This window comes from Nomascus leucogenys, chromosome 15 (genome assembly GCF_006542625.1).
Source record: "Nomascus leucogenys isolate Asia chromosome 15, Asia_NLE_v1, whole genome shotgun sequence".
NCBI classification, from domain to species: domain Eukaryota; kingdom Metazoa; phylum Chordata; class Mammalia; order Primates; family Hylobatidae; genus Nomascus; species Nomascus leucogenys.
Window position 1 is genome coordinate 9,177,995 of NC_044395.1, and position 26,468 is coordinate 9,204,462.

The 26,468-nt window shown below is 41.0% G+C and overlaps 2 protein-coding genes across 2 annotated transcripts in view; one reads left to right on the forward strand and one right to left on the reverse strand.

Annotated features, from left to right (window-relative positions):
* PATE4 (prostate and testis expressed 4) overlaps positions 1-21,853 on the reverse strand; it is a 32,908-nt gene extending 11,055 nt beyond the window's left edge. The window contains exon 1 of the mRNA XM_012495835.2: positions 21,799-21,853. Within this exon, the coding sequence (XP_012351289.2) occupies positions 21,799-21,853 (55 nt within the window). The remainder of the gene's footprint in view (positions 1-21,798) is intronic.
* A 1,004-nt stretch (positions 21,854-22,857) lies between these two features.
* On the forward strand, positions 22,858-24,462 carry LOC105737592 (prostate and testis expressed protein 2-like). Its single transcript, XM_012495838.2, has 4 exons — positions 22,858-23,241; positions 23,370-23,393; positions 23,721-23,861; positions 24,181-24,462. The coding sequence occupies exons 1-4, from the start codon at positions 23,166-23,168 to the stop codon at positions 24,369-24,371; spliced, it is 432 nt and encodes a 143-aa protein (XP_012351292.2). The 5' UTR covers positions 22,858-23,165; the 3' UTR covers positions 24,372-24,462.
* The last annotated feature ends 2,006 nt before the right edge of the window (positions 24,463-26,468 follow it).

A 26,468-nucleotide genomic window follows, 5' to 3' on the forward strand; every position in this document is an offset into this window, starting at 1 on the left:
ATATCTAGATAGGCTCTTGGAGGTTCCCAGCAAATCTCTTGGAGATGAGAAGTTTAGGGATGCAGGAAGAGATGCAAGAAGGGCTTCTCCAGAGATGTTTTGGGTGAGGTCCTTCTTGGGATCTCCACACATTTTCTGGATATTTTCTTAACGTTAGCTCTTCTAGTATTAGAGCCAGAACTATGTCTCAACTATTCTCAGGTATGTCTCAGATAATGTCCTTTCTCCTTACTCTTTAGGGAAACAGTCCATTTCTAACCTCATCCCATATTCTTCAGTTTTATTTAGAAAAAAACTTCTAGAAGAAGGTTTCTTGATTTTTGCCCCTTAAACATTTCAATCTTCTTGGTAAAATGTAACCCTTTCAACTGCCATCTCCAAGGTCACTCCTCCCCCCTCCTCATTCTAGTTATAGCCATTGTCTCATTGTTCTCCTTGCCCAGGTGCCCTTGTCTATGTGTGGCACCAGCTGGATGAAGCCTTTGACATTTACCCTAGCTAACAGGTCTGGATTTCATTTCAAGATAACCATCATTAAGGTCTTCCTTGTTTCCACCTCAGCCATGTCCTTCTTCTTGGGTATTTGGTGCTTGGCACTTTCTAGGATCTTAATATGGATTGCCCACCTTTCCTCCTTTCATATCCTTTATTTTACAGAAACCCTGTGAGATATGTACATTTGTCTCATTTTTATGCATGAGATAATAAGCTCAGAATGGTTCAGTAACTTACTCAAGGCCACACAGCTAGCAGGTAGCAGAGGGTTTGAACCCATGACAGTGTATAGCAAACTTATATTTGAGATAAAAAGGAGATATCCTTTCTAGGAGTCATCATTAAGGCAGATGGAGTGTGCTTTTTGCTATATTTCCCAACCCTTGGAGTCCTTTATTATTGATTTCCTGGAACTGCACCATAGTAATTCATAGAAATTCAATTCTGTAATCTTTGGCTTAAGTACTATGTATTAGTTTGCTATTGCTACTATAAATAAATCAGGAATTTAGTGGTTCAAAACAACACAAATTTATTCTCCCAAAGTATTGGAGGCCAGAAGTCTGATGGGGCTAAAAGCAAAGTATCAGCAGAGTTGGTTCTTTCTGTAGGCTCTGAAGAGAGGATCTGTTTCCTTGACTTTTTCAGCTTCTAGTGGCCTCCTGTATTCCTTGGCTTATTGCCCATTCCTCCATCTTCAAAGCATATCACTCCAGTCTCTGCTTTCATCATCACATTGCCTGTTTTTCTTCTATAATCAAATTCTCTGCTTCCTTCTTATAAGGACATTTGTGACTGCATTTAGGGCTACTGAGATAATGCAAGATAACCTCCCCAACTCAAGATTCTTAAATTAATCAGAACTTCAGAGCCCTTTTTGTGTAAAAGGTAACATTCACAGGTTTCAGAAATTAAGATGTAAAAATCCTTGGAGATTGTTATTTAGCCTAATACATATTCTCAGAGGCACAATCATTGCACCATCCCCTTAAGCCCTTCTGTTTATCCATAAGCAACCACTTCCAGTAAGATATGTCTTTCTTTGCCTGGCTTTCTTGCCCATCTACATTCCTATTATCCCTTTATTTGGGCCATAGCAAACACCTGCTCTTCTAACAGTCTGTTGGATTGTTTGACAAATCTATGCTTTGATATTTTGTGTTCTCTTGGCACCCTCCCCAACTCCCTTCTTCATTTAGCTAACTCCTCACTAGCTTTCAAAGTCCTGCTCTTCTACTCCCTCTTCAAGGAAGGCTTACCTGATCAGGTAGTTTAATTTGAATGCCTGTCATTTAAGCCTCTGTGGCTAGCTGTGGTTGATGTATTTGTGGTCTTTTAAACTAGATTTCAAGTTCTGTGAGGTCATCAATTAGTGTCTTAGACTAATGGAGAGTCTAGCGCTTAGTATGTGATCAATGATGGTTCCTTGAATAACAATGTTGGTAAATTAATAAGTGGAAGTTATAGGGACAGAGACTTCAGCTCAACTTTGGGGAGAATTTTATAATAACTTGAACAAAAGATACAATGGAGGCCTTTGGGTAGTAAGTTTTCAGTAGCTGGAAGATTAGAGTAAGCATTGTCCTGGGAATGATGTGGGGAACTCAGGTAGGGTGGCTTGGTTTTGGGGATTGTAAGTGGCCATGGGATTTCATGATTCTGTGATATTAGGTAAATAGCCCAAGAATGATCATATGGGGAGAACAGCCAGCATCTCCCACAGGGAGCTGCACATGACAAAGCTCTCAGGATGTTTGTTTTGCACCTCTGTGCCTACTGGGCATGGTTGCTCAGCTCTGTCCACTTATAGATAACTCCTGGAAACAGAGGGGGGCAGAGTGGTTGACTGAGAGATGAAATGATGCTTGGGGAGAGGATGCTTATTGGTGTACTTGAAGACATAGCAATGGAAACTATTCAAAATGAAACAAAGAAAAAACTGGGAAAAATGAACAGCGCATTGGTGAACTGCAGAACAATTTCAAATGGAATAATACACATATAATTAGAAAAAAAGGAAAGAAAGGGAAGAACAGAAAAAAATATTTGAAGAGATAATGGCCAAAATTCTTCCAAATTTGAGGAAAACAATAAGCCCACAGATTTCAGAAGTTTAGAAAACCCCAAATACAAGATACATGAAGAAAACCATATCAAGGCACATCGTAACCTAGTTACTTGAAACAATTATGAAAAGAAAAATCTTAATATCATCCAGAGGGAAAGGCACATTACAAACAGTGGAATGAAGATGACAACAAATTTCTTGTTGAAAACAATGCTAGTCAGAAGACAGAAAAGCAACATCTTCAAAGTATTGAAAAAAAAAAATGACCTGTAAGCCTAGAATTCTTTACCCAGAGAAAATATCTTTAAAAAAATGAAGGTAAAATAAAGATTTTTTCTAATATGAAATCCAAAGGAAATTCATCATCAGTAGACCTGTTCCATAATAAATGTTAAAGGATGTCTTTCAAGAAGAAAGAAAATGGCATCAGGCTGAAATCTGGATCTATGCAAAAGAATGAATAGTATCAGAAACAGTAACTACATGGATAAATATAACAACTATTTCTTAGTTTTAAATCTCTTTGACAGAATGTTAACTTTTCAAAACAAAAAATAATGAGGAATTATAAAATTTCTTAATATGTTTAAGTAAAATATGACAACAATAGCACAAGGCCCAGAGAAGAGAAATGGAAGTTGAATGTTGTAATGTTCTTTTACTATATTTGTGATGATTAATATAACTTGAAGTTTACTTAAAAAATATACCCAGAATTGGCCAGGCACGGTGGCTCAAGCCTGTAATCCCAGCACTTTGGGAGGCTGAGGCAGGTGGATCATGAGGTCAGGAGATCGAGACTATCCTGGCTAACACAGTGAAATCCCGTCTCTACTAAAAATACAAAAAATTAGCAGGGTGTGGTGGCAGGTGCCTGTAGTCCCAGCTACTCGGGAGGCTGAGGCAGGAGAATGGTGTGAACCTGGGAGGTGGAGCTTGCAGTGAGTCGAGATTGCACCACTGCACTCCAGCCTGAGCAATACAGTGAGACACTGTCTCAAAAAAAAAAAAAAAAAAAAAATATATATATATATATATACACCCAGAATTTGTTTTACTCAGATATGGTAAGGCAGGCAGATATAAAAATTACTATCGTGAAGAAAGATTTTGCTCATAGTTACCAAGAAGCAGGAGGCACAGAACACCATGCAGGGGGTGCACATAGAGGGGCACATAGAGAAGCACCAGGATTGGTCAGGAAACGAAGCAAGGGGAAACATAGACTGGAGCCTTTATTGTTTCTGTGGGAAAAGCAATTCAGGGCAGGGAAGTAGGCTTAGGATTGGCTAGTTTGCATCATTTTAGCAGGTTCTGAAGTGTAAGGGGCTGTCTCTAGCTGTCTGGTACCTGGCCCTTTGGTGATTAGGGCAAAGAAATGGTGAATCAGAGTATAAGAGGTTGATAAAGGAGGTGGTTGGGGTTATGAGCTTTGGATTGGTTGGTTTTCATATGAAAGGTGTAACTCATAGACAAGTTGTTTACTATCTCTAGACATTGGTTTGCTCTGATGGGACAATCTGTCTAGGATCAGTTAGGCCCCCAGATGTCAAAGCATCAGTAAACACAGAAAATAAAAACATAATTTAATATAAAGGCAGGCCGAGGTAAGTCAAAGAAAAAACCTGTGTTTTATAAAACCTAAAGCAACCACTAAAATATAACAACAAAGAGTTATACCTAATAATCCAATGAAGGAAATAAAATGGAATCATTAGAAATAATCAATACAAAAGAAAATATTAAAAGAAAAAAAAGAGAACAAAAACAAAAGTACAAATAGAAAATGAACAGCTAGATGATAGATTTAAATCCAACAATAGCAATAATCACATTAAATATAAATAGTCTAAACACTCCAATTAAAAGGCAGAGTTTGTCCGATTGGATAAAAACACAAGAACCAACAATATGGTGCTTATAAGAAACACACTTTAAATATAAACAGATGGATTCAAGAGTATTTACTACAATGATGAATAAAAAGAAGGGTTAAATATTTATTAAACAACCACCACTCAAAACTTCAAGTCTTGGAATAAAGGAAGGTATATAAACCAGCCATTGGTATTCTAATATTTATTGTTAATCAATTTAAAACTTTGCTTAACCCGAAGGATTTATCCGGGATATGCCACATATAATTTGTGTGGAAAAATTATAGCACCTCCTTCTTTTTAAGAATCAGTTACATTTACCAAAAGGTTAAAAAATACTTCATCTCTCTGTGTAGCAATGTTGCATAGTTGTTAAGTGCCTCAACTTTAGGAACAGACAGCCTTGATTAAAGTCCTAATTTATCACTGAATATTGCTATTCAGCCTTAGACAAATCTTTCCTTTTTTTTTCAAAACAAAAGGTAGAAGTTTTAATACAAAAAATTTCAAACATACAAAGAAGTAAAGAGATACGATGAACCACAATATACCCATTACCAAGATTCAACAATTATCAAGAGTTGGGCATATATGGTCTGATTTCCTTCCTTTTCTTTCCTTCCTTTCCCTTCTCATCTTTTCTTTTTCCCTTCCTTTCTTCTAAAGTTTTTAAAAGCAAATCCTCAGACATCATTTGATTTTACTCCTACATACTTCAGAATACATCTCAAAAAAATTAGATGTTTCTTACATCACCACAATGCTAACATTATCCCTTACAAATTAGCAATAATTCCACTTAATATTCATTCTGTTACGGACTGAATTGTGTCCCTCCAAAATTCATTTGCTGAAGCCCTTACCCCCAACATGACTGTACTTGGAGGTAGGGCTTTTAAGCAGGTTATCAAGGTCAAATGATGTCATAAGGGTGGGGCCCTAATCTGATAGGGCTTCTGTCTTTTTTTTTTTTTTTTTTTTTACTTTAAGTTCTGGGATACATATGCAGAATGTGCAGGTTTGTTACATAGGTATACATGTGCCATGGTGGTTTGCTGCACCCATCAACCTGTCATCTAGGTTTTAAGCCATTAGGAAAAATACCTAATGCTCTCCCTCCCCTTGTGCCCCACCCCATGACAGGCCCCAGTGTGTGATGCTCCTCTCACTGTGTCCATGTGTTCTCATTTTCACCTCCATTATTTTTTTTTTTTTTTTTTTGAGACGAGTCCGCTCTGTCACCAGCTGGTGCATGGCCAATCTCGCTCACTGCAAGCTCGCTCCAGTTCACGCATCTGCCAGCCTCCGGACTGACTACAGCCCCCCCCCCGGCTATTTTTTGTTTTTTTGAGACGGGTTTCACCGTGTCTCGTCTCCTGACCTCGTCCCCCCCCCCCCTGCACACTGCCCCCCCCCCCCCCCACTTATGAGTGAGAACATGTGGTGTTTGGTTTTCTGTTCCTGTGTTAGTTTGCTGAGAATGACGGTTTCCAGCTTCATCCATGCCCCTGCAAAGGACATGAACTCATTCTTTTTTATAGCTGCATAGTATTCCATGGTGTATATGCACCACATTTTCATTATCCAGTCTATCATTGATGGGCATTTGGGTTTGCTCCAAGTCTTTGCTATTGTAAATAGTGCAGCAGTAAACATAAGTATGCATGTATCTTTACAGTAGAATGATTTGTAATCCTTTGGGTATATACCCAGTAATGGGATTGCTGGGTCAAGTGGTATTTCTGGTACTAGATCCCTGAGGAATCGCCACACTGTCTTCCACAATGATTGAACTAATTTACACTCTCACCAACAGTGTAAAAGTGTTCCTATTCCTCCACAGCCTCTACAGCATCTGTTGTTTCCTGACTTTTAAATAATCGGCATTCTAACTGGTGTGAGATGGTATCTTATCGTGGTTTTGATTTGCATTTCTCTAATGACCAGTGATAATGAGCTTTTTTTCATATGTTTGTTGGCTGCATAAATGTCTTCTTTTGAGAAGTGTCTGTTCATATCTTTTGCCCATTTTCTGATGGTTTTTTTTTTCCTGTAAATTTGTTTAAGTTCCTTGTTGATTCTGGATATTAACCATTTGTCAGATGGATAGATTGCAAAAATTTTCTCCCATTCTGTAGGTTGCCTGTTCACTCTGATGATAGTTTCTTTTGCTGGGCAGAAGCTCTTTAGTTTAATTAGATCCTATTTGTCAATTTTGGCTTTTGTTGCAATTGCTTTTAGTCATGAAGTCTTTGCCCATGTCTATGTCCTGAATGGTATCGCCTAGGTTTCCTTCTAGGGTTTTTATGGCTTTAGGTTTTATGTTTAACTCATTAATCCATCTTGAGTTAATTTTTGTATGAGGTGTAAGGAAGGGGTCCAGTTTCAGTTTTCTGCATATGGCTAGCCAGTTCTCCCAGCATCATTTATTAAATAGGGAATCCTTTCCCCATTGCTTGTTTTTGTCAGGTTTGTTGAAGATCAGATGGTTGTAGATGTGTGATCTTGTTTCTGAGTTCTCTAATCTGTTCCATTGGTCTATGTGTCTGTTTTTGTACCAGTACCATGCTGTTTTGGATACTGTATCCTTGTAGTATAGTTTGAAGTCCATAGCATGATGCCTCTAGCTTTACTCTTTTTGCTTAGGATTATTTTGGCTTTACAGGCTCTTTTTTGGTTCCATATGAACTTTAAAGTAGTTTTTTCCAATTCTGTGAAGAAAGTCCATGGTACCTTGATGGTAATATCATTGAATCTATAAATTACTTTGGGTAGTATGGCCATTTTCACGATATTGATTTTTCCTATCCATGAGCATGGAATATTTTTCCATTTGTTTGTGTCCTCTCTTATTCCCTTGAGCAATGGTTTGTAGTTCTCCTTGAAAAGGTCCGTCACATCCCTTGTAAGTTGGATTCCTAGGTATTTTAGTCTCTTTGTAGCAACTGTGAGTGGGAGTTCACTCATGATTTGGCTGTCTGCTTGTCTATTATTGGTGTATAGGAATGCTTGTGATTTTTGCACATTGATCTTATATCCTGAGACTTTGCTGAGGTTGCTTATCAGCGTAAGGAGTTTTTGGGCTGAGACGATGGGGTTTTCTATATATACAATCATGTTATCTGCAAACAGAGACAATTTGACTTCCTCTCTTCCTATTTGAATATGCCTTATTTCTTTTTCTTGCCTGATTGCTCTGCCCAGAACTTCCAATTCTATGTTGAATAGGAGTGGTGAGAGAGGGCATCCTTGTCTTGTGCCAGTTTTCAAAGGAAATGCTTCCAACTTTTGCCCATTCAGTATGATATTGGCTATGGGTTTTTCATAAATAGCTTTTATTATTTTGAGATATGTTCCATCAGTACCTAGTTTATTGAGTGTTTTTAGCATGAAGAGGTGTCGAATTTTATGGAAGACCTTTTCTGCATCTATTGAGATAATTATGTGGTTTTTGTCATTGGTTCTGTTTATGTGATGGATTATATTTATTGATTTGCAATTGTTGAAGCAGCCTTGCCTCCCAGGGATGAAGCTGACTTGATCGTGGTGGATAAGCTTTTTGATGTGCTGCTGGATTCAGTTTAACAGTATTTATTGAGGGTATTCACATTGATGTTTATCAGGGATGTTGGCCTGAAATTTTCTTTTTTTGTTGTGTCTTTGCCAGGTTTTGGTATCAGGATGATGCTGGCTTCATAAAATGAGTTAGAGAGAAGTCCCTCTTTTTCTATTATTTGGAATAGTTTCAGAAGGAATGGTATCAGCTTCTCTTTGTACCTCTGGTAGAATTTGGCTGTGAATTTGTCTGGTCCTGGGCTTTTTTTGTTTGGTAGGCTACTAATTACTGCCTCAATTTCAGAACTTGTTATTGGTCTATTCAGGGATTTGACTTCTTCTTGGTTTAGTCTTGGGAGGGTGTGTGTGTCCAGGAATTTATCAATTTCTTCTAGATTTTCTAGTTTATTTGCCTAGAGGTTTTTATGGTATTCTCTGATGATAGTTTGTATTTCAGTGGGATCAATGGTGATATCTCCTTTATCATTTTTTATTGTGTCTATTTGATTCTTCTCCCTTTTCTTCTTTATTAATCTAGCTAGTGGTCTATCTATTTTGTTAATCCTTTCAAAAACCCAGCTCCTGGATTCATTGATTTTTTTGATGGGTTTTTCGTGTCTCTATCTCCTTCAGTTCTGCTCCGATCATAGTTATGTCTTGTCTTCTGCTAGCTTTTCAATTTGTTTGCTTTTGCTTCTTTAGTTCTTTTAATCGTGATGTTGGGTGTTGATTTAAGATCTTTCCAGCTTTCTATTGTCAGCATTTAATGCTATAAATTTTCCTCTGAACACTGCTTTAGCCGTGTCCCAGTGATTCTGGTATGTTGTCTCTTTGTTCTCATTGGTTTCAAAGAACTTCTTGAGTTCTGCCTTAATTTTGTTATTTATCCAGTAGTCATTCAGGAGCAAGTTGTTCAGTTTCCATGTAGTTGTGTGGTTTTGAGTGAGTTTCTTAATCCTGAATTCTAATTTGATTGCACTTTGGTCTGAGAGACTGTTTGTTATGATTTCTATTCTTTTGCATTTACTGAGGAGTGTTTTACTTCTAATTATTTGGTCAATTTTAGAATATGTGCTATGTGGTGCTGAGAAGAATGTATATTCTGTTGATTTGGGGTGGAGAGTTCTGTAGATGTCTATTAGGTCCTCTTGGTCCAGAGCTGAGTTCAAGTCCTGAATATCTTTGTTAATTTTCTGTCTTGTTGATCTGTCTAATATTGACAATGGGGCGTTAAAGTCTCCCACTATTATGGTGTGGGAGTCTTAGCCTCTTTGTAGGTCTCTAAGAACTTGTTTTATGAATCTGGGTACTCATGTATTGGGTGCATATATATTTATGATAGTTAGCTCTTTTTGCTGCATTGATCCCTTTACCATTATGTAACATCCTTCTTTGTCTGTCTTGATCTTTGTTGGCTTAAAGTCTGTTTTATCAGAGACTAGGATAGCAACCTCTACCTTTTTTTTGCTTTCTATTTGCTTGGTAAATATTTCCCCATCCCTTTATTTTGAGCCTATGTGTGTCTTTGTACGTGAGATGAGTCTTCTGAATACAGCACACCGATGGGTCTTGGCTCTTTATCCAATTTGCCAGTCTGTGTCTTTTAATTGGGAAATTTAGCCCATTTACTTTTAAGGTTAATATTGTTATGTGTGAATTTAATCCTGTCATCATGATGCTAACTGGTTATTTTGCACATTAGTTAATGCAGTTTTTTTCATAGTGTCATTGGTCTTTATATTTTGGTGTGTTTTTGCAGTGGCTGTTACCAGTTTCTCCTTTCCATACTTAGTGCTTCCTTCAGGAGCTCTTGTAAGGTAGGCCTGGTGGTGATAAAAATCCCTCAGCATTTGCTTGTCTGGAAAGGATTTAATTTCTCTTTCACGTATGAAGCTTAGTTTGGCTAGATATGAAATTCTACACTGAAAATTCTTTTCTTTAAGAATGTTGAATATTGGCCCCCACTCTCTTCTGGCTTGTAGGGTTTCTGCAGAGAGATCCACTGTTAGTCTGATGGGCTTCCTTTTGTAGGTAACCTGACTTTTCTCTCTAGCTGCCCTTAACATTTTTTCCTTTGTTTCAACCTTGGAGAATCTGATGTTTACGTGTCTTGGGGTTGTTATCTTAGTGGTGTTCCCTGTATTTCCTGAATTTGAATGTTGGCCTGTCTTGCTAGGTTGGGGAAATTCTCCTGGATAATATCCTGGAGTGTGGTTTCCAACTTGATTCCATTCTCCCTGTCACTTTCAGGTACACCAGTCAATCATAGGTTTGGTCTTTTCACATAGTCCTATATTTCTGGGAGGGTTTGTTTGTTCCTTTTCATTCTTTTTTCTCTAATCTTGTTTACATGCATTATTTCAGTAAGTTGATTCTCAATGTCTGATATTCTTTCTTCCACTTGATTGATTCAGCTGTTGATACTTGTGTATGCTTCACAAAGTTCACGTGCTGTGTTTTTCAGCTCCATCAGGTCATTTATGTTCCTCTCTAAACTGGTTATTCTAGTTAGCAGTTCCTGTAACCTTTTATCAAGGTTCTTAGCTTCCTTGCTTTGGGTTAGAACATGCTCCTTTAGCTCAGAGTTTGTTATTACCCACCTTCTGAAGCCTACTTCTGTCAATTTGTCAATCTCATCCTCCATCCAGTTTTGTGCCCTTGCTGGAGAGGAGTTGTGATCATCTGAAGGAGAAGAGACATTCTGGTTTTTGGAATTTTCAGCATTTTGGGGCTGGTTTTTCCTAATCTTTGTGGATTTATCTACCTTTGATCTTTGAGGCTGATGACCTTTGGATGGGGTTTTTATATCGGGGTCCTTTATGTTGATGTTGATGTTATTCCTTTCTGTTTGCTAGTTTTTCTTCTAACAGTCAAGCTCCTCTTCTGCAGGTCTGCTGCAGTTTGCTGGAGGTCTGCCCCACACCATGTTTGCCTGGGTATTACCAGTGGAGGCTGCAGGACAGCCAAGATTGCTGCCTGCTCCTTCCCCTGGAAGCTTTGTCCCAGAGGAGCACCAGCCTGATGCCAGCCAGAGCTCTCCTGTATGAGGTGTGTGTTGATCCCTGTTGGGAGCTTTCTCCCAGTCAGGAGGCATGGGGGTCAGGGACCCACTTGAGGAGGCAGTCTGTCAGCAGAGCGTGAGTGCTGTTCTGGGAGAATCCTCCTTGTCAGGATCAGCTGCTCTCTTCGGAGCTGGCAGGCAGGAAAGTTTAAGTCCACTGAAGCTGCTCCCACCACTGCCCCTTCCCCCAGGGAAGATAGACGTTTTATCTGTAAGCTCCTGACTGGGGCTGCTGCCTTTCTTTCACAGATGTTTGCCTAATGAGGAGGAATCTAGAGAAGCAGTCTGGCTACAGCTGCTTTGCCATGCTGTGGTGAATTCCGTCCAGTCCGAACCTCTCAGCCTTCTTAGTACTGTCAGAGGAAAATCGCCTAGTAAAGCCTCAGCAATGGCAGACACCTCTCCCCATACCAAGCTCAATCATCCCAGGTCAACTTCAGACTGCTGTGCTGGCAGTGAGAATTTCAAGCCAGTGGTTCTTAGCTTGCTGGGCTCTGTGGGAGTGGGACCTGCTGAGCAAGACCACTTGGCTCCCTGGCTTCAACCCTCTTTCCAGGAGAGTGAATGGTTCTGTCTTGCTGGGGTTCCAGACACCACTGGGCTATGAAAAAGACTCCTGCAGCTGGCTCGGTGTCTGCCCAAACAGTCACCCAGTTTTGTGTTTCAAAGCCAGGGCCTTGGTGGTGTAGGCACATGAGGGAATCTCCTGATCTGCAGATTGCAAAAACTGTGGGAAAAGCGTAGTATCTGGGCTGGGTAGCACAGTCCCTCCTTGGCTAAGGGAGGGAGGTCCCCTGGCTCCTTGCACCTCCTGGGTGAAGTGATGCCCTACCCTGCTTCTGCTCACCTTCCGTGAGCTGCACCCACTGCCTAACCAGTCTGAATGAGGTGAACTGGCTACCCCAGTTGAAAATGCTGTCATTAGACATTAGGAGAAAATAGGGAACCCAGATATTTGTAGTGAGGGAATAAGATATAATCCTCTCAAAAGGTAGGAGAAACATAGTAAATCATTCCTCTTTACTCCCAAACATTTCTAAAGTGACCAAATTTATTCAAGTATTATGCCTTTATTGGCATCCAGTAATCCTCCTGTGAAGAAAAGAAAAACTTTCCTTGTTACAATCCCATATTCATGTATTGCCACTTCACAATGTACCATTACAATTTTTTTCTTGACATATTTTTATTATTATTTCTACATATACTTTAAAAATAATCTCAACTTTTATTTTAGATTGAGTGGGTACATGTGCAGGTTTGTTACATGGGTATATTGTGTCGTGCCGAGGTTTAGGGTACAAATAATCCCATCACCCAGGTAGTAAGCATATTACCCAATAGGTAGTTTTTCAGCCCATGTCCCTTTTCCCCTCCCCTTTCTAGTAGTCCCCAGTATCTACTGTTCCCATTTTTGTGTCCATATGTACCCAGTGTTTAGCTCCCACTTATAAGTGAGAACATGTGGCATTTAGTTTTCTGTTCCTGCACTAATTAACTTAGGGTGGTGGCCTCCAGCTACATTCATGTTGCTGCAAAGGATGTTTTCATTCTTTTTTATGGCTGTGTAGCATTCCATGATGTGTATGTACCACACTTTTCTTTATCCAGTCCACCATTGAGGGGCATCTAAGTTGATTCTATGTCTTTGCTATTGTGAATAGTGCTATGATGAACATATGAATGCATGTGTCTTTTTGGTAGAATGATTTCTTTTCCTTTGGGTATATACTCACTAATGGGATTGCTGGGTCAAATGGTAGTTGTGTTTTGAGTTATCTGAGATATCTCCAAACTGCTTTCCATTGTGGCTGACCTAATTTACATTTCTACCAATAGCGTATAAGGATTCCGTTTTCTCTGCAGGCTTGCCAGCAGCGTCTATTTTTTTTTTTTCTTACTTTTTAATAATGGCCATCCTTATTGGTGTGAGATGGTATCTCATTTTGATTTTGATTTGCATTTCTCTGATGATTAGTTGTGTTGAACATTTTTTATATGTTTGTTGACTGCTTGTATGTCTTCTTTTGAGAAGTGTCTATTTATGTCCTTTGCTCATTGGGGTTATTTGTTTTTTGCTTGTTGATTTGCTTAAGTCCTCATAAATTTTGGATATTAGATCTTTGTTGAATGCATAGTTTGCAAGCATTTTCTTCTCTTCTATGGGTTGGCTGTTTACTCTGTTGATAGTTTCTTTTGCTGTGCAGAAGCTCTTTAGTTTAATTAGGTGCCACTTGTCAAATTTTGTTTTTGTTGCAATTGCTTTTGAGGACTTAGTTATAAATTCTTTCCCAAGGCTGATGTTCATAATGATGTTTCGTAGGTTTTCTCCCAGAATTCTTATAGTTTGAGGTCTTACATTTAAATCTTTGATCCATCTTGAATTAATTTTTGTATATGGTGAAAGGTAGGGGTCCAGTTTCATTCTTCTGCATATGGCTAGCCAGTTATCCCAGCATAATTTGTTGAATAGGGAGTCCTTTCCCCATTGCTTGTTTTTGTCAAACGTTTTTGAAGATCAGATGGCTATAGGTGTGTTGTGTGGCTTATTTCTCCGTTCTCTATTCTGTTCCCTTGGTCTGTGTGTCTGTTTTTGTAACAGTACCATGCTGCTTTGCTTACTGTAGCCTTGTAGTATTTTTTAAGCTGAGTAATGTGATACCTCTGGCTTTGTTCTTTTTGCTTAGAATTGCTTTGGCTATTTGGGCTCTTTTTTAGTTCCATTTGAATTTTAGAGTCGTTTTTTCTATTTCCGTGAAAAATAATGTTGGTAGTTTGACAGGAATAGCATTGAATCTGTAGATTGCTTTGGACAGTATGGCCATATTAATGATATTGATTCTTCCAATCAATCCATGAGCCTCGAATGTTTTTCTATTTGTTTGTGTCATCTATGATTTCTTGCAGCTGTATTTCGTAGTTCTCCTTGCCAGTATGCTCTTTGGTTTGTTCATAGCATATGTTACACTTCATTCTTTTACTTGTTTACTTGAATATAAATTTCGTGAGAGTAGAAACCTCATCTATCATATCTATCACTGTTTTTCCAGCTCTTAGGATAGTGCCTGGAATCCAGAAGTGGGATCAATAAATATTGCTGAAAGAATGAAAGCCTTGAGGCAGGCAGAGCGTCTGTTTCTCTGCTGAAATGAACCAGCAAGAGCGGCCTCATCCTGTGGCAATCAAAGCATTGTCCAGAAGGGGGCAGGAGAGACAGTGTTTCAAAGGCCAGGGCTGCTGGAGGGTCCCCACTCCTTTGCTGAAAAGGATTCCTGTTACAGTGGTTGGCTCAGGAACTAAAATTTCAACTGATGTAATGTAGTGTGATAATACTATAAACTGGTTATCTTGCAAGTGTGTGATTTGAGGGTGGGTGAGCAAGAACATCAACTTCTTTTTCACATTTCTGTATTGATTAAAATTTGCAACAGCTATATAATATGAAAAACGTAAGCAGAAGCTTAAACATGTTTAAAAATATGAAATGTAATTTGGTTGGGAAATAATGCAACATGATTAATTTCTGAATGTGGTTTTCGGTGGTCCCAAGAGATTTTGCTTAAAGCATAAAATATTTCCTTGAGCAGATTCAGACTACTTTAAAAACTTTGCTCTATTTTTGTTTCTCTTCCTAATCTTCCATTCTATAGAATTCCATTTTGTGACGTTATAAAGGGTCATGGGCTCATGTGGTGTGGGACATGACTGCTTAGATACCAAGAACTGTGCACAGCACAGATTTCCTTAGAAGACCCAGAAACAATGGTTACAACTTTGTTGCTAGTTTCTGTTGTATGGCTTTTTTCCTTATTGCCTTCTACCCCCACTGTTTTATATGAATGTTAGAAACTGAATATGTTAATTTAGTTTTTTTCTAAGTTTTTTTTTAGGGTCAGGGAGTATGTGTGCAGGTTTGTTACACAGGTAAATTGTGTGTTGCTGGGGTTTGGTGTACAGATTATTTTGTCACCCAGGTAATGAGCATAGTACCAGATAGGCAGTTTTTTGATCCTCACCCTCCTCTCACCCTCCACCCTCAAGTAGGCCCTGGTGTCTATTGTTCCTTTTTTGTATGTCCATGTGTACTCAATGAACATGTGAATTTCTCCTACTCTGTAAGGCTGCTTTGAAACTGTAGGCAGTGCCCAATCCAGGCTCCAGAGGCTCTCTCATGCCTGGCATCCCCTCTGCCTCAGGGCTGACTGCCTCCAACTTCATTTAGAAGCAATGCAAACTACTGCTGTCCAGGCTTTCTCTGTGCTTCTTGTGAGTATATTTGAGAGCAAAGGAAATCTGTATTATTATGTCCACGTTTATGCCAGTTAAGCACTGTAGTTGGTGTTCCATGCTAGACTTAGCTCCAACCAGAATCCCTGTTATTGAATTATGTCGCCACCAAATTCATATGCTGAATCCCCTAACCCACAATACATTAGACTGTGACTGTATTTGGAGATAGGGTCTTAAAGAGGTGATTAAGGCTAAATGACGGCATATGGTTGGGACCTAATCCAATAAGATTGGTGTCCTTATAAGAAGAGTGAGAGATACCAGCAATGTGCTTTCACAGAGGAGAGACCCTGTAAGGATGGGCAGCCACCTGCAAGCAAAGGAAGGAGGCCCCAGGAGAAAATAGCCCTGCTGGCACCTTGAGCTTGGACTTCCAGCCTCCAGAACTGTGAGAAAATAAATTTTTGTTTTTTAAGCCACCTAATCTGTGAGATTTTGTTATGGCAGCCCTAGCAAACTAATACAACCTCTATTCAATTTGATCCGAGACACTTCCTGGTATTCTTTGGCTACTGACTCTTCATATGCTAATCGTAACCAGAAACATCCAGTGAACACTTTACTGTTATGGACACTATTCCACACCATTTACCTGCATCATCCCATTTCATCATCACAAAATTCCCATGAGCTTAGTATAATTATTTTAAAAATTATTTAAAAATAATAATTATACTTCATATACATATATAATGAGTGTAATCTTGTAATTAGTATGGGCAGGGAGAAGTTAACCAACTTAGGCATGATCACATAATCAGTAAGAGGCAGAGCTGGGATTGGAAACCAGATGGTCTGAAGCATGACGTTCTCCTGAGGAGATGCTGCTGTCACGGTGTGGGACTCAGTGGAAAGAAAGTGCGGAGGACCACACTTCTCTTGCCCCATTCCTTTCTTACTACTGACACCACAATAAAAGGTTGTATGGATGTTTAAGACTTTACGGTATCAAAATGTTGAGAAAGATTGGTTTAACAAGAGAAACAGAACGTTTCAAACTATACACTTAATATACCTCGCCCATGGTTAGAAGGACAAGAAGATAAAAACAAACACAAAAACAAACAGAAACCCCCGATCACAGGTGGTGCCCATGCAAACCCCAATTCCTGGTTGTGGTTGTCTGTATGAAAGTTTGTGTCCCTTAAACCTTCCATAGTATAAATTCCCACTATGCTTTAGAAAAGGTGCCCTCAGTTGCCCTACTTCCCGCTCTCAGGAAGAACAGACCTGCTTTCTCCCTACCAGTGTACATTCTGATGTATAATAATCCACATACTCTTGCCCCCAAATGGAATTATTCAGGCATGAATAGGGATTGGATTTAAGGAGAAGAACCTCTGTAACCTAGGGGAGAACAATGGGAAAAATCTGTCGTCCAAAGGTGTACGCCTCCACCATGCCATTCAGAAGGAGTTTGGGTCTTTGTACCTGCTGAAATAGCCCACGATGGTGCTGCTGTGCCAAGATCCCTGCCCTTTAAGATCACCCATCAACATAAGGTGCACATGTCCCTTCTCAATCTTCCTGGTCATTCAGCAGGAAATTAATGGTAAGCACGTACACACATAAACGCATACACCTGTGTGCATATAAGCTTATCACTCTCCAAAAAATAGATTCTCAGAGACAATGCAGTCAGTTGAGATCAGAATTAAGATGGGACACATTCCTTTAAATAACACTATAATCTACATAAACGTATGCCAACTGTAAGGACTGTATTATGCAGAATGATAGTAAACCCTACTTTGTTCATTCTCTCCCTCTGCAACTATGTCCAGTGGTCTCAGATACACAGAAAAATAGGACCAACAATTCTATCTTTTTCAAGCATCAGAGTTTCTCCTGCTTGACTGCCAACCAATGGGTGCACAAAAATCTGGCAGAAATTCTGAAACTCTAGTTTTTTGTACCTCCTTTTAAAGCTGGATATTCCTAACTATTCTACTTGAGAGAAGGGAAGGAACAAGATAGTTCTTATTCACACATCACATATCAGAAAAGTAGGCATGGGGAGCTGCTCTTCCAGGTGCATAAACATTTGTGACTCAACATAATGGTTATCGGACCATACCATCTTTCTTATGCAACCAAACTTCCCAAGACAGCTGCTTTAAATGTATGAAACTCAGCTGTCCCAATAGTAAATGGTTTTGACACTTAAATGGATTTCTTGACCTAGGGTAGAACTTGTTATTTATGATAATAGGAACAATTTGTGGGTTAGAAGTCTTCCCCTCTGGCCGTAGTTAAGCAGAGGAGATAAACACTGTCTTTAATCCCACCTTTGCTGTACCCTGGTTTCAGTGGGAAAAGGTATATTATTAGAGAGAAAGGCCCTGTCAAGAAAGAAAGGTCAGAAAGGTAGAGGCAGGGAGAAAAAGCAGAGGTCGTAATAGTATCACTAAGTGAGGCCCAGGAGGGTAAGCAGCACAGTGGGAGTTGTTACAGATGTCATTATTACAGCATTTAAGGATTGTGCCCCTTTGTGATCAGGGCCGTTCTCTGACTTTGATGCCCTCTTTCAATCACTTGCTGTGGGAAGCGTTAAGGAGTTTTGTCATCCTAAGATCAAAAGATATGAGAGTACTAAAGATAAGGCCTTTGGAAAAGCACAGTGGGATTGGTAGCATTGACTTAGCATTCGAAATCTTGGTAATTGTGCCTGATTCTGGGTTTGGTTTGGGAATAGTTTCTCCTCTAATACTCCTGGGCCAGCTCCTGTAGGCATTCTCCTAGAAGAAAGCCACTTATGCCTAGGAGTTTAGAATCTGGCAAGGCACTTGGAGGCTCCCAGAAAATCCCCAAGAGAAGGAAGGCCTGCAGATGGGGGAAATATACAAGGTGAGCATCCCCAGAACCTTTAGTGGAGATCCTTCTTGGGATCTACACAATCCTCTGAATATATCTCTGTCTTTAGATTACCCTGTGTTGTAGAGGTCGAGCTCTTACTCTATCTTAGTGAGTCAGAGTTCAGCTAACTTCTTAGCTGCTCACCCATCTGAGGGAAACCAATCTGTTCTGAACTTGAGCTCCTGACTTCAAAGGCCATCTAGAAGAAACTGTTCTTGATCTCCTGCCCACTCCAACATGCAAGCAAAATCTCATCTGTGATGGTAGTTGACCTTTAAGCGGTCGCCCCTGCAGCCAAGCCCATTGCCAGGTCTTTCCCTTCCCATGCGAGAGCATCAGCTATAGGCCCTGGGTCACTCCCCTCCCTGGACAAGTGACCTCTGAGAGTGGCCAATGCTGACCGAAGACCTATTCTCTGGTTAGTGAGTCTGTGTGGCTCCTGGGAATCCCAAATACCAAGTGTTTCATGATTTTACCTCGATTATGTCCTTGTGTTTTGGCCTTTGGGAGAATAGATGGCAGAGTACTTGGTTCACTTTTACTTGGTGAAAGAGAAATAATGAATCCCATAAAGTTATGTTGCACGGCAGTGGGCCCTCCTTTTCCCAGAATAACTTTATAACGCATTTATCTGAACCTAAGATCAACGTTCTCACTCTCATGTGCTTTACACAAAGATTTTCTCAGGCAGGGGAGAACTGGCAGAGGTCACAGCTAGGAGCTACAGCATCCAGTCCTTCCTGTCCAGCCTGACTTGTCAGTGTCCCAGCAGCCTCCAGTGGGGAGGGCAAGTGGGGAGATCTGCTGAAGCTGCAGCCATGGAAACTGCTCGAGAACTGTTGTTTGGGGGTGGCTTGCAGCAATCCCCCATCCCTATGCTCGTCACTCCCAAAGGTGGTGGGCTACCATCTCACGTGGAAGGCAAGAGGCTGGCGAGGAGGCTGGAATAAGGCTGGAGGAAGGGACTCGGGTGAAAGCCCTGTCACCCTCAGAGACTGACATCCTGGTGACTCAAATGAGGCAAAGTCATAGGAGCAGGGTTATGGGGTTCCTTTCACCAAGTTCAGTAAATTATACCCTATGCCAGGCATGTGGCAGGAGCTGAACTAATGGAAGGAAGTGACTCAGAATTCGTATCTGACATCCAATTCATACTCCGTGACTCCCTCACCTGCCAACATGGTCACTGGCCTGATGACTACGAAGACATGGATCATGGTTTTCCTCTGCCTTTATATTGGGGTGACATTTTAATTGAGCCCTGTTTCTTGTGTGTAAAATAAAAGCATTGGGCTATATTGCTTCTATGCCCAACTCCTCTCTTTTATGCATATGGTAAAATGGCACCTTCCATGGTACCTTCAAGGCTGTCTGAAGGTAGAAAGCTTAGAGGGCAGTTAAGAGGAGGGTAAATGGGGCTTGGTCAGCGGGCTGATGTGCATTGGCCATGAAAGAGATGGGGGGCGGGTCAAGGGTTTCTGGGGAATATCAAGACAGGCAGGGTAATGCCGTGGGGTTGCTTTTGGCTGCTAGAGGGAGCTTGGGTCTGAGGCAGGCCTAAGTGTCAGGAGACCTAGTTGTCTAGACCCCTAAATCCTGTCAGGTCTGGGAGTGATACAGACTAGATGGCATGGAGAAGAAACTGTCATGGAGAAGAAATGTGACCACACCCTGGCCACATGCTTCCTTTCTCCGCCTGTGAGGAGTTGTAATAGAGCCCGGCCATCAAGCCAGTCTCTGCCGTCTTGCTGACTCACTGGAACCATGGTGATTCTGCTTTTTGGGTCTCCTCCCTGCTGAGCAGGACTGGGGCACTGCTCCTTTGGAGTTGGCAGAAGTGGTATCTTGCTGAGTGCAGGAAGCTTTCTTTTGGGGACTTTTGTTTTTATTTTGTTTTCCTTCGTTTCCCTAAAGGGGCAAAGTAAACACAACTCTGGACTGACTACAAGGAGCCTAATTTGGTCTCAAATCTACCACCTTCTCCTCTCTCTGTAGGGATAAGGGATGGGTGCAATTTGTGCTTCTGGGCAGGACAGGAGTAGGACAGGGCAGGGCAGGGCAGCATGGCCTACAACCCCTGGTATAGGAAGGAGCAGAGAGGAATGTCAAAGCCTTGGGCAGGAGCCAGGCATGGAAGGGAGAAAGTACATGCTCTGGGCCCTAGGAGAGGACTCGGTGCAGGGCTGGGAAGGTTCTGGAGGCTCAGATATGAAAGGTGGGGAAGAAAGGGCAAGTTAGACAATACAGCCTCCTTTCTCTGGGAGGGAGAGGTGGCCCCAGGTGTCCAAGGCCTTTCTGCAGTCCACATTAGGCTGGTAGAGTGAGAGGTGTCGATAGGCTGAGCAGCTGGCTGAAGCTGTGGCTGAGGCTGGAAGTCAGGACTGGGGCATCAGCCTTTTCACAGGAGTTTATCAGGTGATGGGCTCCTGAATCTCCTGGCCAATTCTGGGCCTCACTTCTAGGAGGGAGAGTGATTTAAGGGGACAAATTCTACAATAAAATATTAAGTGCAAAAATCAGAGTATCACATATATGATATTAACCACGGTAGTGCTTATTAACATGGGGTTGTGTGATACATGTACAGAAGTTATATTGGAAGGAGCTTGGTGAAATAGTCACACTGCTTTTCTCAGAATTAGGAGCACAATGGGAATTTTCACTTATCTATTAGTAAGTTTAAAGTATCTTCAAAATTTCTGTTACTTTTATTCTGGGAAAACATTGTTCAAAATGCCTTGGATGAACTAGAAGAGAGAGACTTGGGTTGGGTGGAGTCTGTAATTCACACCCACCTGTTTGGGTGGCCAGATCATTATGCAGGAGTATCTTCCTAGGCCAGGAAAAAGGCCTGGAGGCCTATGCTTGATGTTCCCAGCTCAGACCCTCTGGGGCTTATGGTCATGGGTTGCTGCCTGTGTCTCACATGTTCCAAATGCAAGATCCATAAAGGTGGTCCCCATGGGAATTGCTTCTCTGACAATGGCACATAAATCCTAGATCTTGGTCATGCTTTGGAACCCCTTAGTCTCAGTGGGATTTTGCTGATGAGTATTGTCTCTGCCAGACAGAGAAAGACCCATTTTTCTTTGATCGAGACCCATTTCTTACTCATTCTACTTCTCTCCCCATCGTCCTGATGATTCTAGGGTAGACCCGCCTGGAGCTCCAGTTCTAGGAACCCCTCTCCAGACTGTAAACCTTGTGGTGAAATGGATAGATAATGTCCTATTTAATCAGACAGATGCACATCTTGTTACCCTAGGGAAAACACTTCAACTTCAAGAATCCTTGGTCATCATCTGTAAGATGAGGTCAATTATTTCTAACCCACAAGGTTGTTCAGAAAATTCAAAGATATCAGGTGAGTAACATGCCCAGATGAATGTCCAACGCCAAGTAGAGCCTTAACAAATGTTTGTTTTCTCCCCTTTCCCATGTGTAAATTTATTAACAACTACCTCGGATGTACCTGTGATGATTTTTATTTTTACCTATTAGGTCACAGAGGCACAGAGAGGCTAAATAACATGTTTAGGGTCACACAGCAAGTGGGCAGCATACTTGGACTTCTATCCCAGGTGTGTGGGGAGTACCTTCATAGTCAGGATTATGTGAGGGATCGTACTTGACATGCAGCACGTAGCCCATGTCGAGTTATAGGAATGAGTCCACTCAGATACATGCGCCCCACCCTCAGTCTGTGTTCACCACAAGGGAATCTGCCATTACCATTGCCTGTCTTCTCTGTAGTGACTGCCAACTGCAAGGTTAAGGCTAGGAATTTCATCTTGTCAAGTGGAATTAGGGACTGTCAATATAAAGACTTTTGTACCCTTCCCTTGTGCCTCTCAGGTGACCCTTATCCAGTCACACCATTAATCTTTTCATCAAATATTGCTGATGATCTGATGTGTGCAGGGCATAATTACAGGTACTATGGTGAAAGCAATGAATGCAACACTTGAAACCTGGGTGTTTGTAGAGTTTTCATCTTGTGGGGGAAGAGAAACAAAATGCATACACATAAGCAAAAGTTATAGGAGCACAAATTGAGTTAAGTATCCTGGAGAAAAACCGAGGAGGGAAGGGACAAAGCAGTGTAGTTAGGGAGTTTTGGTCTTTTATGTATATGGTGGTCAGCAAATGCCTTATGGAGAAAGTGGCAGCTGACAGCAGAAAGAGGGGTGGCAGGAAAGTATGACATCTTCTGGAGGAAGTAAGGAAAAGTCAGAGAACCAATAGGAAAACTCATCTCCAGCCCTCCCTAACTTCCCCTCTACATACCCTTTCCAAAGACCAGTCCAAATAGATCTCCCTTTTTCTCCCTATAATAGCAGTGTAACTCTCTCCCACTGGAATCATTTATGATGTTTGTCTCCCTTGAAAAAAATGGATGAATAAAGCTCAGGAGAAGCTGAGACAGTCTTCAAGTCTTCTCCACTTTTTCCTGGCCTGTCCTATTCATCCCATCCATCAATGATGTGTGGTACACTGAGCAGTCAGACCATATCTGGAGTATTGGGCTCTGTTCCTGATGCCTCACTGTGAGGGGGAAAGTCCCACTGGAGGTCATGCTCAGGTGATAACCCAGGATGGTGTGGTGCCCGAAAAGGATGGACTCTTTCTTAGATGCTTAGTGATCCCAGCTTTATTATAAGTGAAAGGAAGTCATGTGGATGTGGAGTTAGAAATGTTCTGTGTAGACCAACATATGAAAACACAACCAAAGAGATTCTATGCCAACATGAATTAATGTCTTATGATAAAATGAAATGGGGTGTCTGGGTGGGCTGAGTTCCAAGTAGCCAGAGGAATGCAAACACAGACAGGATGTACCCTCTTCTAGGAACGTTGTAGAGAGCATTCAGGTGGTTTGAGCTGAAATTTATCATTCTGTGAGTCTAGTGGGATGCCTGAGGGCAGGTGATGAGAATAAATAAAGCTGGAACCTCCTACTGTGATGTTCTCAGGAAAAGGCCCCAGGATGTTCCGGTTGCTTCTACTGGGCATGTTTGTAGTGCTCTTCATGGATGAGGGTAAGGTCTGGAGAGGAATGCACGAATGGGTGGTGAGAGAATGTATGGAGAGGGAGAAAGGGGTTTCTACACTTGGCTTTTGGGGCTGCTGTGAAATAATTTAAGGCCAATTTTTCTTCTCTTCACAGGAGACAGAGTCCTGACATGGAAATGTACGGTGTAGTTGGTTTGTCGTTTTTGGATAAATAATGCCACAATGAGGGAGACATTCTTGAGTTCTTTACACATTGTCCTCTCCCCACTCAATACTCCAGTGTCTTCTTTCCTCCCTAGACTTGGGAGGCTCCTTGACTTCTTTGGGGGTCATAGCTGTTACCCAATCAAGGGAGTAAGGTCCCCTGACAGAGGCCAGGACTAGTGTCAACTTTCTTCTCATGAGGTTTGCACCACCCTGATATAAATGTTTCCAGGTGGGAACAGACTTCTGAAGCAGAATCACTTTCCCTAGTGCTATTCTTTAAAGTGCCTCTCTTTTTCAGGGGTTCGATTTTGCAATTCCTGTAAACACTTTGATGGATCCATTTGCCGTGATGGCATGAGAAGTTGCTGGAAGTTTAATATATATTTGAAAAACAGGAGTTGTGCCACAGATCACTATTACTTTAGTGATCGCACTACAGGTAGGTGTGGGGGTTACAGAGAGACACAAAATATCACCAATGGTGCCCACATTCCTTGGAACCAAGGAATGGAGGGAATCTGGAATCATGGGAGAGGGTGGGAAGTGGGATTCACCATACACAGACCTGGGTATGGGGGCCTGTGTGGGAGGCAGATGTCTTCTGCCTGGTCATGGCTAGAGAGACATAGACAAGATGTAGACACAGTCTAGGGGCTTATTCCAGTCTACAGAAAATTGAGGAGGTACTGGGGACAGGTCATTGCTAGGAAGATGATGAAATGAGGCAAACTGACCACATTTGCTTTTCTTCCCTTTAGGGAGATATCTGTTCCGTTATACAACACTGTCTTGCAGGCCCTGTGATGAGGGAATGTTCCAAGTATTCCACGACCTCCTGAGAGAAACAACTTGCTGCATTAATCAAAACAGGTGTAATACTGGCAGAGATAATGTAGATATTACGAGGATTCTTGGAGCAGAGCCTCATGATGAAGTAGTGTATGAATGAATGATTAAGTAATTATGAATGATTAAGGTTGTTAAACTATATCTCCTTGTAGTCTTGGCCCTTTTTTTTACCCAATGGTAATACCATCATCTTACATTTTCCCCCAAACCACTCTCTTCTCTATTCCAGCATATCTACCTATGGAAGCTCTGTCTTTCCAGTGTCCATGTTTCCATTAACAGGAATGGGTAAATATCTAGGTCACAAAAACCTCAACTCTGCCTTCTGGTTGGATTCCTCGGTCTTTGCTACCTGATACCGCCTGGCAGTCTCCATTTGCCCTTAAGTTCTCCGATGCTAAACCTGGCCTGAAGTTAGAATTCTAAAGTATCTTGCAAAGGAAGCAGAGTATTTTTATGGTAGAGCTTCTGGGGGAAGATTAGGAGAAAGTAGATTGTATAAAAATAGGGAAAAAGTTACCAGAAATTTTGGGAGAATGATTTGAGAGGAGAGTAGGAAAGTATTTGATGTGGGGGGCGGTTGTAGGTAGGGCTTATATTAAGAAGGGGTTTGGGAAAGTCAATGTGAAATTAGAAACTCTGACTTATGTGAAAGAAATAGTCAATGTACTAGACATAAGAGTCACAATGCCTGTCACCATTTTTGGGAAACTACTGCACAGCTACTCCTGACAACACGTCTTAAGCTACAAAGTTTCTAATCATCTTTCCTTGATCACACTTGGCTGAGTGTCGGCCAGTTACTCTGTCTCTTGGCATGTGCTGTTGTTTGAATATCCCCCTCCAAAATTCATGTTGAAATTTCATTGCTAATGTAACAATATTGGGAGGTGGGGCACTTAAGAGGTGCTGAGCTCATGAATGGATTGATGCTGTTATCATGAGGGTGGGCTCCTGCTAAAAACGATGAGTTTGGCTTGATTTCTTCTCTCTGTCTTGTGTGCTTGCTTGATCTTCCACCATGTTATTATGCAGTAAGAAGGCCCTCATCAGATGCCAGCATCATGTTCTTGGAATTTTCAGACTCCAGAACCATGAGCTGAATAAATTTCTGTTCATTATAAATTACCCAGTTCTGTTGTAGCGATAGAAAATAAATTAAGACAGCATGTGAGGGATGCCCAGTCCTCAAAAATATTCAATATCACCTCATATTCTACATACTCATTGATAAAAGCTGATTGTTTTTAATCTATTGGCACAGCCCTGTAACAAAAAATGTTAAGGAGAGATAAGAGTTTCAGATCATCACTGTACTTTCCTTAACAAAAATAATAAGTTATGAAATAACAATAATTAATCCCTGAATTATTATTGGTTGACTTTAGTTTTACGTTTTAAAAATGATTTTAGCCATCCTATGTATTAGAATCTACAGGCACTATGATAATGTACTTTTTTAGCTTATAATTACATACACACATTTGTAATATTATCCCAGGGTTAGTCTCATCCCTATTGATATCCAGGATTATGACTGCTCATTAGTTTGTGTAATGTTGTATTTATATAAGTAGAATTAAATATTTAAATCTACAAATAAATTTAAAAATATTTTCAATATATGTATGATGAGATTTCTCCCAAATTTTATAATATTTGGATGAATACTATACTTTAACATCTTGAGAAATAGAAAGTAGATTCTTTCATGCAGGGTTGATTAATTAGTTTAAATGGACAGAATGAAGATGCAGGCAGTATGTTCTAAAAATGCAATGATTCATGGTATTTACTGGTTCTGAGCCCAGCCCAGCACCAGAGTTCCCTAGGAAGTGCAGTCCTTGTGTCCTAGACTGCCTTTCAGTTTTACCTAGGACCCCAAAGCACTTTGGCTTGCAGTGGCAAGGCTTGCTGAGAAACTCAAGTTCTAGCTTCTGGGATGGGTGATTACCCTCTGGCTATGGCTGGTCCAAATCGTTCCCTCTGTACACAAGTGCTGGCTAAGCCCAGCATGGCTTTACTCTCCTCTGTGACAGGACAGCACTGAGTTCAATGCCAAGTCCCCCAGTTGCTGCGATCTCACTCTCCTAAGTGTACAGGGTCTCTGTGCCACATGGCCACTGCCAGAGGATGGGAGAATGGTGGTTTCAGCAATTCAAGGCTGTCTCTTCTACCCTCTTTAATGCCTCTTTCA